This window comes from Oxyura jamaicensis, chromosome 11 (assembly GCF_011077185.1).
Source record: "Oxyura jamaicensis isolate SHBP4307 breed ruddy duck chromosome 11, BPBGC_Ojam_1.0, whole genome shotgun sequence".
NCBI classification, from domain to species: Eukaryota; Metazoa; Chordata; class Aves; order Anseriformes; family Anatidae; genus Oxyura; species Oxyura jamaicensis.
This window is the reverse complement of record NC_048903.1, coordinates 10,817,201-10,830,361: the sequence shown is the minus strand read 5'-3', so window position 1 is coordinate 10,830,361 and position 13,161 is coordinate 10,817,201. Positions and strand designations below refer to the sequence as shown.

Sequence of the window (13,161 nt, the reverse complement as noted above, 5' to 3'; positions counted from 1 at the left end):
ATATGTCCTGAACATGCTGTTACTCTGGTTTCTGCATGTTCTTAGAAGTATGTATCTGGGTTAGTCTTACATATTTTTCAGCATGAAATACTTGCACAGTGAAGGTGAGTGTGTGCTTTCTTCTCACTGTGAGTTACTCTGATCTGTACTAAATTCAGATCTAATATTAGCCTTTGGAAGTTTTCACATCCTCAGAGAAGACACATTAAAAAAAACCACACTAGTAACTATGCCATCTCTGCCTTTCTTTGCGTAGTTGTTTTTTGATGTTTCTTTTTTTGCTGTTTCTAGATTCAACGTGAACAACAAAATCCTTCATCCTGAAATTGCAGAATGGTGAGTAGTGTAAAATCTTCCTGTTTGAGTAGTTGAGCGTACTTATATCGTGAACCATTGATTCAGAGATGTTCCTTAAGCAGAACCTCCTAGTTTACTGTATGTTCTAAGTTTAGGCAGGTTTCACATTGTTGGCTGGAACTGAGGTACAAAAGTAAAAATATGGTTAGGTAACAGCACTGAGAAGTGAAGAATTTATGTAACATTTCTTAAGCCTTGAGTCTGGATATAAATTTTCATAGAATGTGTTTGGAACAAGTCACATTTGTGTGAATGTGTATGAATAAGAAAAGAACTGAGGATAATTCATATTCTAGCAATGAAAATCAAAGGCAGATGGAAACCATGTCCGAACAGGTAATATTTAATAAGGTGTTATTACTTCTCCAGGATCTATTTTAACAGCATTAATTTTGCTGAATTATTACTCATGTAACTATACTTGGTAATTTTAGGGGAATTCTACTACAGCTTATCTAGAATAGAAAAATTAGTGTGTGTGGCTAAGTGTAATAGTAGCTTGCAGCGCTACTGCATTTTACCAGCTTTCCTCTTTTGGTCAGCGTTGTTGACTTTGTCCTCAGAATTGTTTCATAACTAGGGCTTTTTAGTTTTCCATTTAGGAAATTAACTGAAGACACAACATAGAGGATTTTTGTAAATGAATTAGATTTTTATATAAGCGTTTTGAGTGTATTTATCTGAAAATGAAGAAGCAAATCCTTGGTTAAGAGAGAGAAGCTGAGAATCTTGAAATACAAACAGGAAAGCGTGCACTCTGGCTACCACTGCTCCTGCTTCTTGCATAACACCATAACCAAGTTCTCTAAGCGACCTGGCGAGCTGTTGGAGGAGTGGAGCTACATCTTTTTGTGCCCTGTTTCTTGCCTGCCTTCTTGTACTCTTGTTAGCAGAGAAGATGAGGGACCGGAAAGGGAACATGGAGGGTCCTGGACTGATTTCCAGGCTTTGATCTGTAGGGACAAGCACATTGCAGGGAGACAGAGAATTCGAGCTGCAAAGGGTTTTGGATTATGGCTACAAGCTTGTTCCCAAGTCAGCTTTCCTGGTACTATTCCCCATACCAAGGTGTCACCTGATGGTGACGTCTCTGTGGTGTGGTGTAGGAGAGGTGTGGTGTAGGGTTAAATCTTCAGGGATCTCAGGGATGGACATGGGTGAGGTCTGTGCCTAAGGTGACCGTAAGGACATAGCAGTAAGGCAATACAAAGGCAAAACTTGGAGATGTTTGTCATGGTATGGAGAGAATCTCTTCTGCAAGTGGTGAATGCTACTCCAGAACTCTGACTGTGCCCTCGCTGTGATCTTACGTGAAATAGAGGAGAATTACGGGAGAAATACTTGGAACACTCAGAATGTACCCTCTCTGCACTTGGCTTTGAAGAAAACGGAATTTTAAGTGAAACCAAAGTTAATATTTGTATTTAAGAGTGTTCTGAAAAGGTTTTATCAAGTTTGGGGGCTTTTGTTTTAAGTTAAACGTATATTAAAGACCATTGTTAGGTTTTAAATATCCAGTGAAATCAGTATGTGAATGACAGGCTCCATATATTAAAACTTCCTAAACTAGAAACTTCCTTGGAATCTCAAGTTAATGCCCAAGAAGTTTTCTTTGGAAACCAATAACATTGTTTGAATTAAGAACGTTTTTATTTTGGGAAGGTGAATTTTTGGTGGTTATTTTATATATTCTAGGGCAGGGTATCGCTTCATTTGAATCATAATGTGTTGCATTGATGCACACATTTCAAACTCAGCAGCTCTGGATTGTTCTGTGTTAGGTGGTAGTTGTCAGAAAAACTCTGTTATGTCAAAACTGCCAATGAAGTGAAATGGCTGAGCTTTCCGAACCAGCCAGGAAGAACTGTGAGCTGCAAAAGACATCTCTAGTATTCTCTTGTCTTCTAATAAAATGCAGAAAAAATGGTTCAATACTGACAAGGGGCAAAGTGTTTGTGGTTAGGGATCTGCTGCCTCCCTTTTTTACTCCATCCTTTTTCAAGATCTCATTTTTTTTGACTTACTGTGCAACTTAAGGATAAACCAGAAAAGAATTTCACTTTAGGCTGAGTATTTTAAGTTCAGCAATTTGCAGAGGGGTGGCTTTTTTTTTTTGTCGTCCCCCCCCCCTTTTTTTTAGTATTAATTTAGACATTTAAACACTTTCATATTAAATTTTAGGGTTGTCTTTTAAATCTGATGCTGAATATATACAGAAGTATTTATTCCATTGTTTTGAAAAGAAAACAGCATCTATGAGAAGACAAATTCCAACCTTACACAATTTTTCTCCCTACTAATGAGAAAGAAATTTTAATCCCCAGCAGTTAGTGAAATATGCCTTTTTTTACTGTACAGTAACATTGTATATCATAATTGTTGATGTTGTAAAGCTGAGCACAAGCTTTTTGTGTTATTGGAAGTTTTTATTTATCTTGCAAACTTCTAATGTGTTTTTTGACTTGTTCAAGATGAATGTCCACATTTGGTGTTCGTGCAGCTGTCTTCCAGAACGTTACCATAATGCTTCTCCTTTGCCCACATGCATTACCATGTTGGATTTTATACTACTTCAGTTAGAAAGTTTTTATGCTGAAGCTTGCAAAAGAGCATAAATGTATCAACTGTGGCAGAAATTTGTATAAATGAAATGTGGAAATGTAACAGCAAAAAAGAAAAAGGGTGAAGACAAGGCAGGAGTGCGGAGTCTGTTGCTTGGACAGCATCAATGCTTACTAGGTGGTCTGTATGCATGGTTTCCAGAAGGACAAGAAGTGGAGGACGTACCCTGCTGTGTTCCTTGTGTGTCATAGAAGGCAGCCATTAACATTGCATGCATATAGTAAAAACAACAAAGCAAGATGACTGATGAACACCGAACTGATAACTAGCAACAAATACTTTGAAGGGCATATTCAGGAATGCTGAATGCACATGGAGAGGCAAATATTTGTGCATCTATGAGGAAAGCACTGCTTTAGGAAAATGCAGTTGAGTTATTCAAGTTCGAGGCTCATAATTGCCTAGAATTTTGCATGCTCTTGATTAGTAGGAAATAGTTCGTGCATGAAATTTGGTGTCTAGCCCCTTAAAATGACCAAAGTCATTTCAGAACTGGAATCATACATTGCTTGTACTAAAGCTTTTCTCTTCTGTTGGATGACTGGCATGTATGAAAAGATGACCTCATGTTGCAAGTGCAAATAAAAGCCCAAAGTATATGTAGAAGAGGAAAGTGAGGAAGAAGTGTCTTTACACTACTAAAAATAAAATAAAAAAAGTGTAGGATAATTCTGAGTGTGTTAAACTTGTGCTTCTTTTTTGCCTTGATTTCATTGAGTGGTTTGCATGTTGATTTAAGAACTGTGTTACATGCTGAATTTGTACATTTTTGCAATTGCATTAGCTGGAGCCTGGAAATGATTTGTTCCTGCTAAAATATTAATGAATGTATTCAGTGTGTAACTGGTCTAAAAGCTGTTCTTAGTAGAACATGGAAGTTCACATTAGTACGCAGAGGTAGGGCTTTCTAGCATTATCTTGGAAGTGGGAGGGGAAAAAAGTAAAGAAAACCCTGGATCGTTCATCACCCATGAAATTACGCTGCAGTGCTAACAAAAAGTGCAGAAGTGTTGAAATACCTTTCTGCTACCCAAATACTCTGGTGGGAGCTCCATTGACAGTACTGTTGTAGTCAGCATAGGAGCCCAGTGACCTCTTCTAAAGGGATCTGCTTGCGGATAAAGTTGATGTTGTTTCCTGCATGATTGTACACCCTCTGTCTCCCCTACTAACAGTTGGGTAGTGATTTTTGTTGGTCTCAGAATGACTAAATGTTTTCTGTAAAATGTTTCAGTGCTTGACCTTGGGTGATTGAAGGTGATGAATTCCATACAAAGTCAAACTCTAAGGCTAAATATGAATTTGTATATGCAAAAAGATACCAGAGCAGTTGTGGTTTCAAATAAATACGTTGACCCTGAATGAAGCCTTATGATCAAGTCAAATAAAATAGATTATAATACTGTTTGCGCTTGCAGCTAAGCAGTTACTAAGCTGTATTACTACCAGATCCCAATAAAGAGATGAGACATCTGAATTACGAAACAGCCTATTTTTCAAGCATTTGTGGAGCAGGAATATGTACTGTGTATTGAAAGTAATATAAAGGCACATCAAGCAAGTATTAAATTACCCTGCTAGCACATGCAGTCTTCCGAAGAACAGGATTTAGAAAAAAGAATCTGTAAGCCTTTGCTACCTCATTGTAACATGAATATATTTGAGCTACTATTCTTTGTCTCAGCTAAAAAGCAGAATTTTGTTTCCTCATCCATGGAGAGGAGCTTATATTATTCCAGTGTAATTTTTTCACCTTGGTGCGCATTTTAAAACATAGTACTTCTCATTCTCATTGTGCATAATGATCTTATTGTGTCATATTCCAGTTTAATAAGATTGTATAATCCATTCCCCTCTGCTGTTTTCCTGTTTGAAATAACATTATGATTGATTAACATTAAAAATATATATATATCTCGCCAGAAAAGTTGTATTTGAATGGGAGTGGCTGTGCCACATAGCAGTGCGATCACTGTCTGTGGGAAATGCTCTTATCACACATTGGAGGCCCTGATGGCTCAGCAATCTGTTTCTGGACTCATTAAAACAAACTACAGGAGCAGAAATATAGTAAACAGTTTTCTATAGCAGTATAAGTAGAATCAAGTTATAATAAAAAAAGAGGTGTCTTGGTGACAGTTTCAAAATATAACTGCTATGGTACTTTGTAGCTGCTCCAAGCTCTGGAATGGAATTGGAAAATACAATTTAAATATTTTCACCCAATTCAATAGATGTAGTTCTGTACTTTGTAAACTGCAAGTAAGTACTTCACGGCTGCCTTAGAGACAGACATGAGAAATATTAAATCACTATGCATAGCAGTAGCAGAGTAGGCGATTTTCAGTAGAAGGTACGGAGCTGTCTCTGCTGCCCTGTTGGTATCACACAAAATAGCTGCTTTTATTTGAAATAGATGGTAAAAAGCAGTGCAAATAGATAAGAGTTTAATGTTATTTTTTTAGATGAGTTCAGAACCGAGTATCAAGGCTGATGTATATAGGTGCGTGTTCAGCATCATGTAAGGCATGAAGAAAAGGGTGTTGGGTTTTTCTGTTTTGTTTTCTGGAAACATTTGAAAAAGAGCGGGCATTGTGGCTGTAGGTTCTGCCTCTGTGGTTTCTGAATTTCATGGTTTGGGTCTTTTTAAATACTAAACAGACAGAGAATTTATTCCCTCTACTGCCCCTTGAGGTACTGCAAGTAGGTGGGAGTTGGGGTTGTGCTGAATAGAAATTCTGTAGCTCTGGAAATTTCATTATGTAAAGTAGTTTCAAATTGTGAATTGTGTTTAAAAAAGTAAATCAAGGATGCTTGTAGAAATGTTCCACTTGAAGTAGTGTTTGAGTGATGACAAAGAAATCCATTGCTTTTGTTCCAAATGTATTGTAGAATGAGTTGAAAAAATGTTGATTGGACCACTTGTTTATTCATATTGAAATAATACAGGGTGGTGTTTGGAATGCTATGACTTTCCTTTGTAAGATTGTTTTGCTAATGGTGAACCAATGCCAACAAAACTTCACTGCCATGAATACTGTAATAGCTCTTCGCTCTTGAGGTGTACTTGATCTAATTTTACTGTAGGTGATGAATATTATTTTCAGGTTATTTTGTATTCTTAAGCTGAAAAGTTGCAACCTAACCTGATACGTGTTCTACTTTTCTTTAAGTCGTGTGATTAAGACAGACATGGAATTGGAAGTTCTGCGCTACACCAATAAAATCTCCAGTGAAGCTCATAAAGAGGTAATAGATCCTTTACTGTTAATAATTTTTGCTCTTAGTGTAACAGTAGTACTCAGAAAATGTTCCCAGCAGCCCTGAATTGCTTAGTAATAAAATAATGGAAAGGCTGGATAGAAATAAGAGGGTAATATCCCTCCTATTACGGCCCAGTAATATACCTTGCATTGTCCTTGAACTCACCGGTGCATTTTGCAATGTGTGAGAAATGAAGTGTGGTCTTGGTTAAGAGCTGGAGCCTCAGCAGAAGGTGACCTGCTTGCAGTCTATCTGTCCTGTATGCACAAATACCTGTATAGCGATGGAGAAAGAAGAGATCAGGATGATTTTTATTCTGGCCCATGTAAGCGTGTGCAGCTCTGAAGTTTTACTCCAGCAGTTTGCTCAGCTCTGATAAACTGAGGGAGTGTTTGCATGCATAGTGGAGGAGAGTGCAAGTTTCCTTAGATTGCTCCTCAGAGCAATCTGCTCTGTATGTGCTCCCACCCCCTTACGCCCCCAGTACAGTGCTTCAACATGCTGTTCTGTCAATGTAACAGCACGGCAAAGATAAAGCCAGGCTGAGCAAGGCTGCTCAGGTTGGACCTAGCATACTATCTGTAGTCATATTGCTCTGCTAGTAACATTGATCTGAGTGTCCGTCCTTCTCTGTATAGTGACACAGAGATGCCATGTGTTCTACACAAAGACCGCAGGGAGCATAGGGAAAAGCAGCTGATGCAGTTACTGATTAAACAGTTGTTTTTGCCCTGGCTCCACAAACTTCTGAACTGTGAAGCATGAAAATATTTTAAAGAGAAATTGTAAAATTGCAGTTTGAATAAAATCACTTGCATTCATTCTCTGTGGTCCTTCATAATCCTTGAATAATCTCATCCCATCTGAGATAATTCCTTCCCTAAAACAGCTGCCTAGAACTTCCATAATACAGAACCAGGCAAAGGAATAACACTGGTGCATGTTCTCAGCAAATCTGAGAGCAAAATTCAGATTTACGAGGTGTTAACAGCGTTGACTCTAGTAGATTTCTGTTGACTCAGATTACAAAGTAAAAAGCGAATCTTCCTTTGTAGCATATTCCAGCTCAGTTTTGTTATGCTGGTGTTTCATGTGCGTAAAACAAAAGGACTTGCTGCCAATTTCACCAGAGCTTTCAGAATTAAGCTTTGGTATTTTGATGAGCTGCACTTCATTAGGATATACTTTGGCAATTAAACTTGCTTTATTGCTGGAGACTGTAGGCATTTATAAAGATTAAAATGAGTTTGATTTCTAATGTAGTTTTAAAATGCATTTACTAATGTAAATTTAAATGAAGTATTTTTGTAATATAGGTTACTCTGGAAATAGTCGTAAGTCATAAATTTATAAATATGTGATTCCCTCCTGTTAAGAATGTCCCATGTTACTATGTATCTTACAGGTAATGAAGGCAGTAAAAGCTGGTATGAAAGAATATGAGCTGGAGAGGTAAGAGGTCTTTTAATAAGTGTGATAAGAAGGAAAAGCTCTGTTTGTAGCAGGGCTTGATGCAATAGCTGAAGCAAAGCAGTAGCATTAATTCAGTAGAGACTGAGAGCTCATTTCTCTTTGAAGACTGTTCTAAGCATTATTTTACTATTTTGAGGTGGCACCTCATCAGTTTTAGAGATGTATTTGATGATGGTTGATTATGTTTTTGTCATGGTTTAGCATAGTATAATTTTCTTCCTGGAGTTTTAGTAATTTACAGAAGCTTTCGGAAATAGCTGTTGTTATTGTTTGAAGGCATCCACTAAAATGGTGTTTATGGATAAACATTTCCCTTATGCTAGTTATGCTTAGAAGACTACAGTATGAGTGTTTAAGAACCTTATAACAGGCTGTATTCAATTACATTTTGCTTGCAATTACAAGTCAGTATTGCCTGTACAAGGAGCTCATCTCACAAATGTGGTGGATATTACTAGAGCTGTTAAGAAGTCAACAAGAGTACAGGATATTTCTCTCTGGTGAAGAAAATATGTTGTACAAACATGTATAGGAGGGTTTGGCTGCTTGCAACTGATATGGTAAGTCGTGTCTAGATACAGGGAAAACATGGCTTCCTCTTATAAGCCAATATTTACATTGGATCATCTTACAAAACATGGTTTTGATCAGCGAGTCCACTTGTTTTTATTTCACACACAGTATTCTTAATTTTCAAAGTATTATGTAATGGAGAATTAGAAAATTGTGATAATAATTGCTGTTGTTTCTTGACAATCATTTTTCAAATGTTAGCAAGCTGGCTAATTGGATGTCCTGTGAGGGGAAGAATAAAGTGACCTCAGTGTTTGTTACCAGGTTTTTATGTTAGCTCACAAAACAAATAATACCTGTAGTTTTTCTGTACTCCATATATTCTAATGTTACATTTATATGGACTCTGTAGGCTCGTACTTGATAGACTGCTTCAAATTGCAGTTATAGATACTACCAGGCAACTGGGAAAAAATACATTGCATACATTCCCCCATTAACTTTATTAGTGCTCCTTGTATTTGTGTTCATTTTACTCACTGCCCACGTTATACATGCTGATAGTGAAATTTTGGCTCTGGAAGTCAATGGTAATAAAAAAAGTCCCACGGAGCAGTTTGCTCTCAAATGCTTTTAAATGTCAGGAGGTTGGCAGTTCGGTTTAAATGTCACACAACAAATATATATATACTCTTCTCTAAGTCTATGAGGTATATTGCATTTTCACTCCAGGACTTCCATTCTTCTTTGTCTAGGTTCTTCAATCCATGTGAACCTTTTGAAAAGAAAATTTGTGCCTTTCAAAATAGAATAAAAAATAAAAATCAGGCAACTGTCTATTAAACCTACTTAAAATTGCCTTCTGTTCTTCCATATGCCTTGACAGGTTACACTTCTTGAAAGAGTTTGAGGTTATTTCACTAATGAAAGAGGTCTTGGCAGACTATCTATGCAGCGTCTGCCTTTGAGACTACAAATAGAATTTAAGTTTCTGTTGCTGCACGGAATTCATCCTTGCACCAGTTTCTGTTGCCTTATTGCTTAGGGAAGAAGAGTCCTAAAAATGTAAAACTGCAATTTCCCCACCTTTCTGACAAATAAGTGCGTGGCTGCAATGTTTAAAAATAAATTCAGAATCAGTGTAGGAAATCTGTGTTCTGTATACAGGTAAATTCATTTATGTAGCCTAAGAAGGAAATTTTCAAAGACCTAAAAATAGGTAACATCCAAAAATAGACAACTTCTGTTGAAACTGTAGATTTTTTTTTTTTTTTTCCTCGTCAACAGACTTGTTAGTTTGCATTCAGCAGATTTGGCACATCTAGAATCTAGGGATGCAGAGAACTTATATTTTTAGTTTGTATAGGTTTATCAAAAATATTCATACTTGTCTTTTAAGAGATCAATTAAAAGTTAGTGATGCTTTTCACTTTCCAGTGTTTCTAGGGCTTCCGTTCTTGTGAAAGCTTTCTGAATTGTGCAGCCCTCTTTCCCAGGTGTATTTGGAGTTCCCGCTGCTGTGAAATCATGACATTTTGAAATGAATATAAATATCTCTTGAAACATGGCCAATAAATCTCCCTTCATATTGCTTTATTTCATTCTCTAACATGCTACATTCCAGAATGTGTTTTTGAGTAGAAAGCTAGTCTGATCCTGTCTACTAGGAAGAATAGTGCCAGGGATCCCAAAAGCAACTAAAAATGTCTATTACTGCATTTAAGACCTAAGAGTTGCCTTTCCTTTTTTCGCTTGGGCAAGCAGCCTTCCTACAAAAAATGTCATGTTACTTCTGCTGTACAGTGTAGCAAAAACATCTTAAAACTCTAGGAATTCTATCTAAGAGTCAACAATGTGTAAAGCTAGTTTTATTTCTAGCTTTCTGGGAACTAATTGGTAGGAGATTACGGAGAAATCTCTTGATAACAATCTCTTTTATTTTGAGGGTTGAAAGCTAGCTTCAAAAATGTGTTGAAAGTATTCTGTGTGATAAAGGTCCACTGGTAGATGATTTTGAACCAGTAATAAATTAATACTGAGGTATATAAAAAATGAATGCTATTTAACTACAACTCCAATCAGCCCTGACTTATTTTTGTTTGATGTTGTTTAACTTTAATATGTGGTCAGTTGACTTTAAGGAGACAGCCAAGCCAATTATCTACAAACAGTAATTCACAGCACATGTAATTGCACATAAAGCCATTTTGGTAGGTCAGATTCTGGATTTTCTCTGATGTAATTTGTGCTTATCTCATGTTTAATTAATTTTCTGTTTAATTAAAGGCTTTTAATTATGAAACTGCTCTTTAGTGAATGTTGTTAAAAATACAGCAAAATGATAAATCTCTTTAGCTTGAGTTACATTAAAAAATCTGCTTTCAGTTAAGTTTTAGTGTATATATGAGCAAAACTATGTATGTACACATATTTGTATATATATATTTATGAACACATTTTGTATACGTATATATGTACACATATTCAGTGAAAGTAACAGTTAAAACCTACCATTATCTGTTTCAGGGTGCTCCATGATGCTGAAGACACCTCCTCTAGATCAGTGTTTGCTGATTTTTAGAGTAGTGCCTTTCACCTGCTTGTTATTTACTTAATCAAGTTTTGAATCCTCTGTGCATTTTCTCATTTGTTCCCTTTTTTATTAGGTAGAACAATTTTAAGGTTGGGATGGTTACGTGTAGTTGTTGATTTGCTTGTAAAATGATACAAAAGTGTACATTAAAGCAACAACAGTAGTAAGAGAAGAGCAACGTGCTACGCATATAGTATAGGGTGCTTAGTTAGTCTGTGCATTGCCCCTTTTTGTGGTTGGTTACCCTGTTCTTAATAGCACTGAAGGCCCTGCGATAGGAATATGCGCACATTCCTGGATTCATTAGATTCAAATGCCTTCTTCATTGCCTTGATGATGCTGGGCAGCACAAAGCCACCCTAAACGCTCCTTCCCTTCTCCAAGATCTGCCTAGGTTATTGAAGGATCTCTGAACCCTCTGCAGCTGCTGAACAAGGAACATCTTAGTGTTACCATGCAGATAACTGTGATTGCAGTACCTGGCATCCAAAAACTTGGATCCTGATCCTGCAGAGTGGGCTTTTAATGCAAATGAGAACTAGTGTAAAGGGCAGGTTGTGTGATTGGTGGTGTAACTGCAAGCTACCAGGGCTGAGAGAGTTTTGGGGGGATTTCTTTATGTGGCTCTCTTCAAAGAAGCAACCCTGAATTACTTTGGTGATTCCATCAGTAAAAGCAGCAAAGAGAGAAGAATCTGACCATACCTGCTCAGAGGATATGTGATCCTGTAGCTCTCAGGCACTGGTCTGGCACGACAAAAGCCTGCTTTTATGATTGACTTGCCTAAGATTCACCAATTCATCTTGGTGTGTCTGCTTTCCTCTGTAAGCTTTGCTTGCATTTTGTTGGTTTGACTTCAGTGCTTAGCGCTAAGGCTGGTACAAGTGATGGAGGGCAATAATAAATGTTCCATTTGATCTTGCAGTGGCTGGTTACCACCAGACCCAGTACACCAGTCCACTGGAGAAATTACTGGGTGTAATACTGTGCTTCCAAATGGAGTTGTAGAGGGGGCATTGGAGTTGATTCAGAGCATGCCAGCCCAGTCAGGTACTTGCCCAATCGTAGCCATGTTCCCTCTGTGATGCCTGTAGCCCAGCGGATCTTTTAGGTGCATGCAACTATACAAATAATTGCAGTGATTTTGCAGTGGTTAATGGTACACTTTAACTCCACTGTGATATAACAGAGACAATCTAAAGAATAAAATGGCAAGAAGTGGAAAACCACTACAGTGTTTTTTCCTTCTTGGTTTACAATGCTTTCAGACTATTTTTACAATTCACCTCTCCTACCAGCTGAGAGTGATATGAATTCTTTATCCTTTCTCTTTTTTTCTAAAGAAAGAATAAGGTCCCTGATTCCAAAGCAGAGCTTAGACTGAGATGAGTTGCTGTCATATCTGTCAATGTTAAATTTCACTATCTGTGGAAGTCTGAGAGTGCTCTCATGGATTATGGCTCTCAACTTTCATTTATCTCTCTCTGCTCTCCTCCAGTGGAACAAACTGAGAATAAAACATACATGTTACTTCACTAGAAAATAGCCAGAATCATTTCATTTTCCATTGTGTATTTCCTTTTAGTGAAATGCTTATTATTTTAGCTAATCTGGATTTGCCACTTCCCATCCCCTGATAGATTTTGCTCTTTAAATGTCCTTGAGAAAACTACTGACTACTGCAGCAAAATCATCTTAAAAAAAAATCATGCTTGATCTACTTCCTGCATTTAGAATTTCAGCTCAAGCATAGACTTTGTAAATCCTTTGCATAAGTATACGTGGAGAGTAAACAAAAATGACCACTGCAACTGACAAAAATATATAAATGAATTATTCACAGTTGCTTTCTGACGTAGGAGTGATGTTGTCTTGTTCTGTGAGCCTCACTGGAGGATTTATTTTTATTAAGCAAGAGACTAGTATTAATCTCAAGCAGCCTACCAGTCTGCTTAGTTACTGAAAAATGATTTTTTTCCTATAAAAATAAATAAATTTTAAACAGTTGTTAGCATTGTGGAGCCTGAAAGTGGCTTGACTGCCTTGTTTCCCAAAGCTGCCTCACAATTAAAGGTGATGATTGTTTTATTATAGATCGATATAGAATCTGTATTTTAGATTGCTTTGAATGGTAAGGGAACCAAAGCAAGGTTTTTTTGATACAGATATTTTTTTGGGGTTTTGTTCTGTTTTTTTTTTTCTGGATGTATATAGCTATTGCTTAAAGTACCTTTAAAAAATACATAGTTGTCTGGGGGAATTACTTGCTTTCACTATCAGAGCCACAAAGCACACAGGAAACACAAGTGTCTCCAGCTTAGTGGAGCTCTGACAGCATG

The 13,161-nt window shown here is 37.1% G+C and overlaps 1 protein-coding gene across 2 annotated transcripts in view; it reads left to right on the top strand.

The window, feature by feature from the left end:
• Positions 1 to 13,161, top strand: part of PEPD (peptidase D) — a 135,158-nt gene that overhangs the window by 33,116 nt on the left and 88,881 nt on the right. For both annotated transcript variants that reach the window (XM_035337177.1, XM_035337176.1), the window contains 3 exons: positions 292 to 336; positions 6,153 to 6,228; positions 7,649 to 7,695. In XM_035337177.1, the coding sequence (XP_035193068.1) occupies positions 292 to 336; positions 6,153 to 6,228; positions 7,649 to 7,695 (168 nt within the window). The remainder of the gene's footprint in view (positions 1 to 291; positions 337 to 6,152; positions 6,229 to 7,648; positions 7,696 to 13,161) is intronic.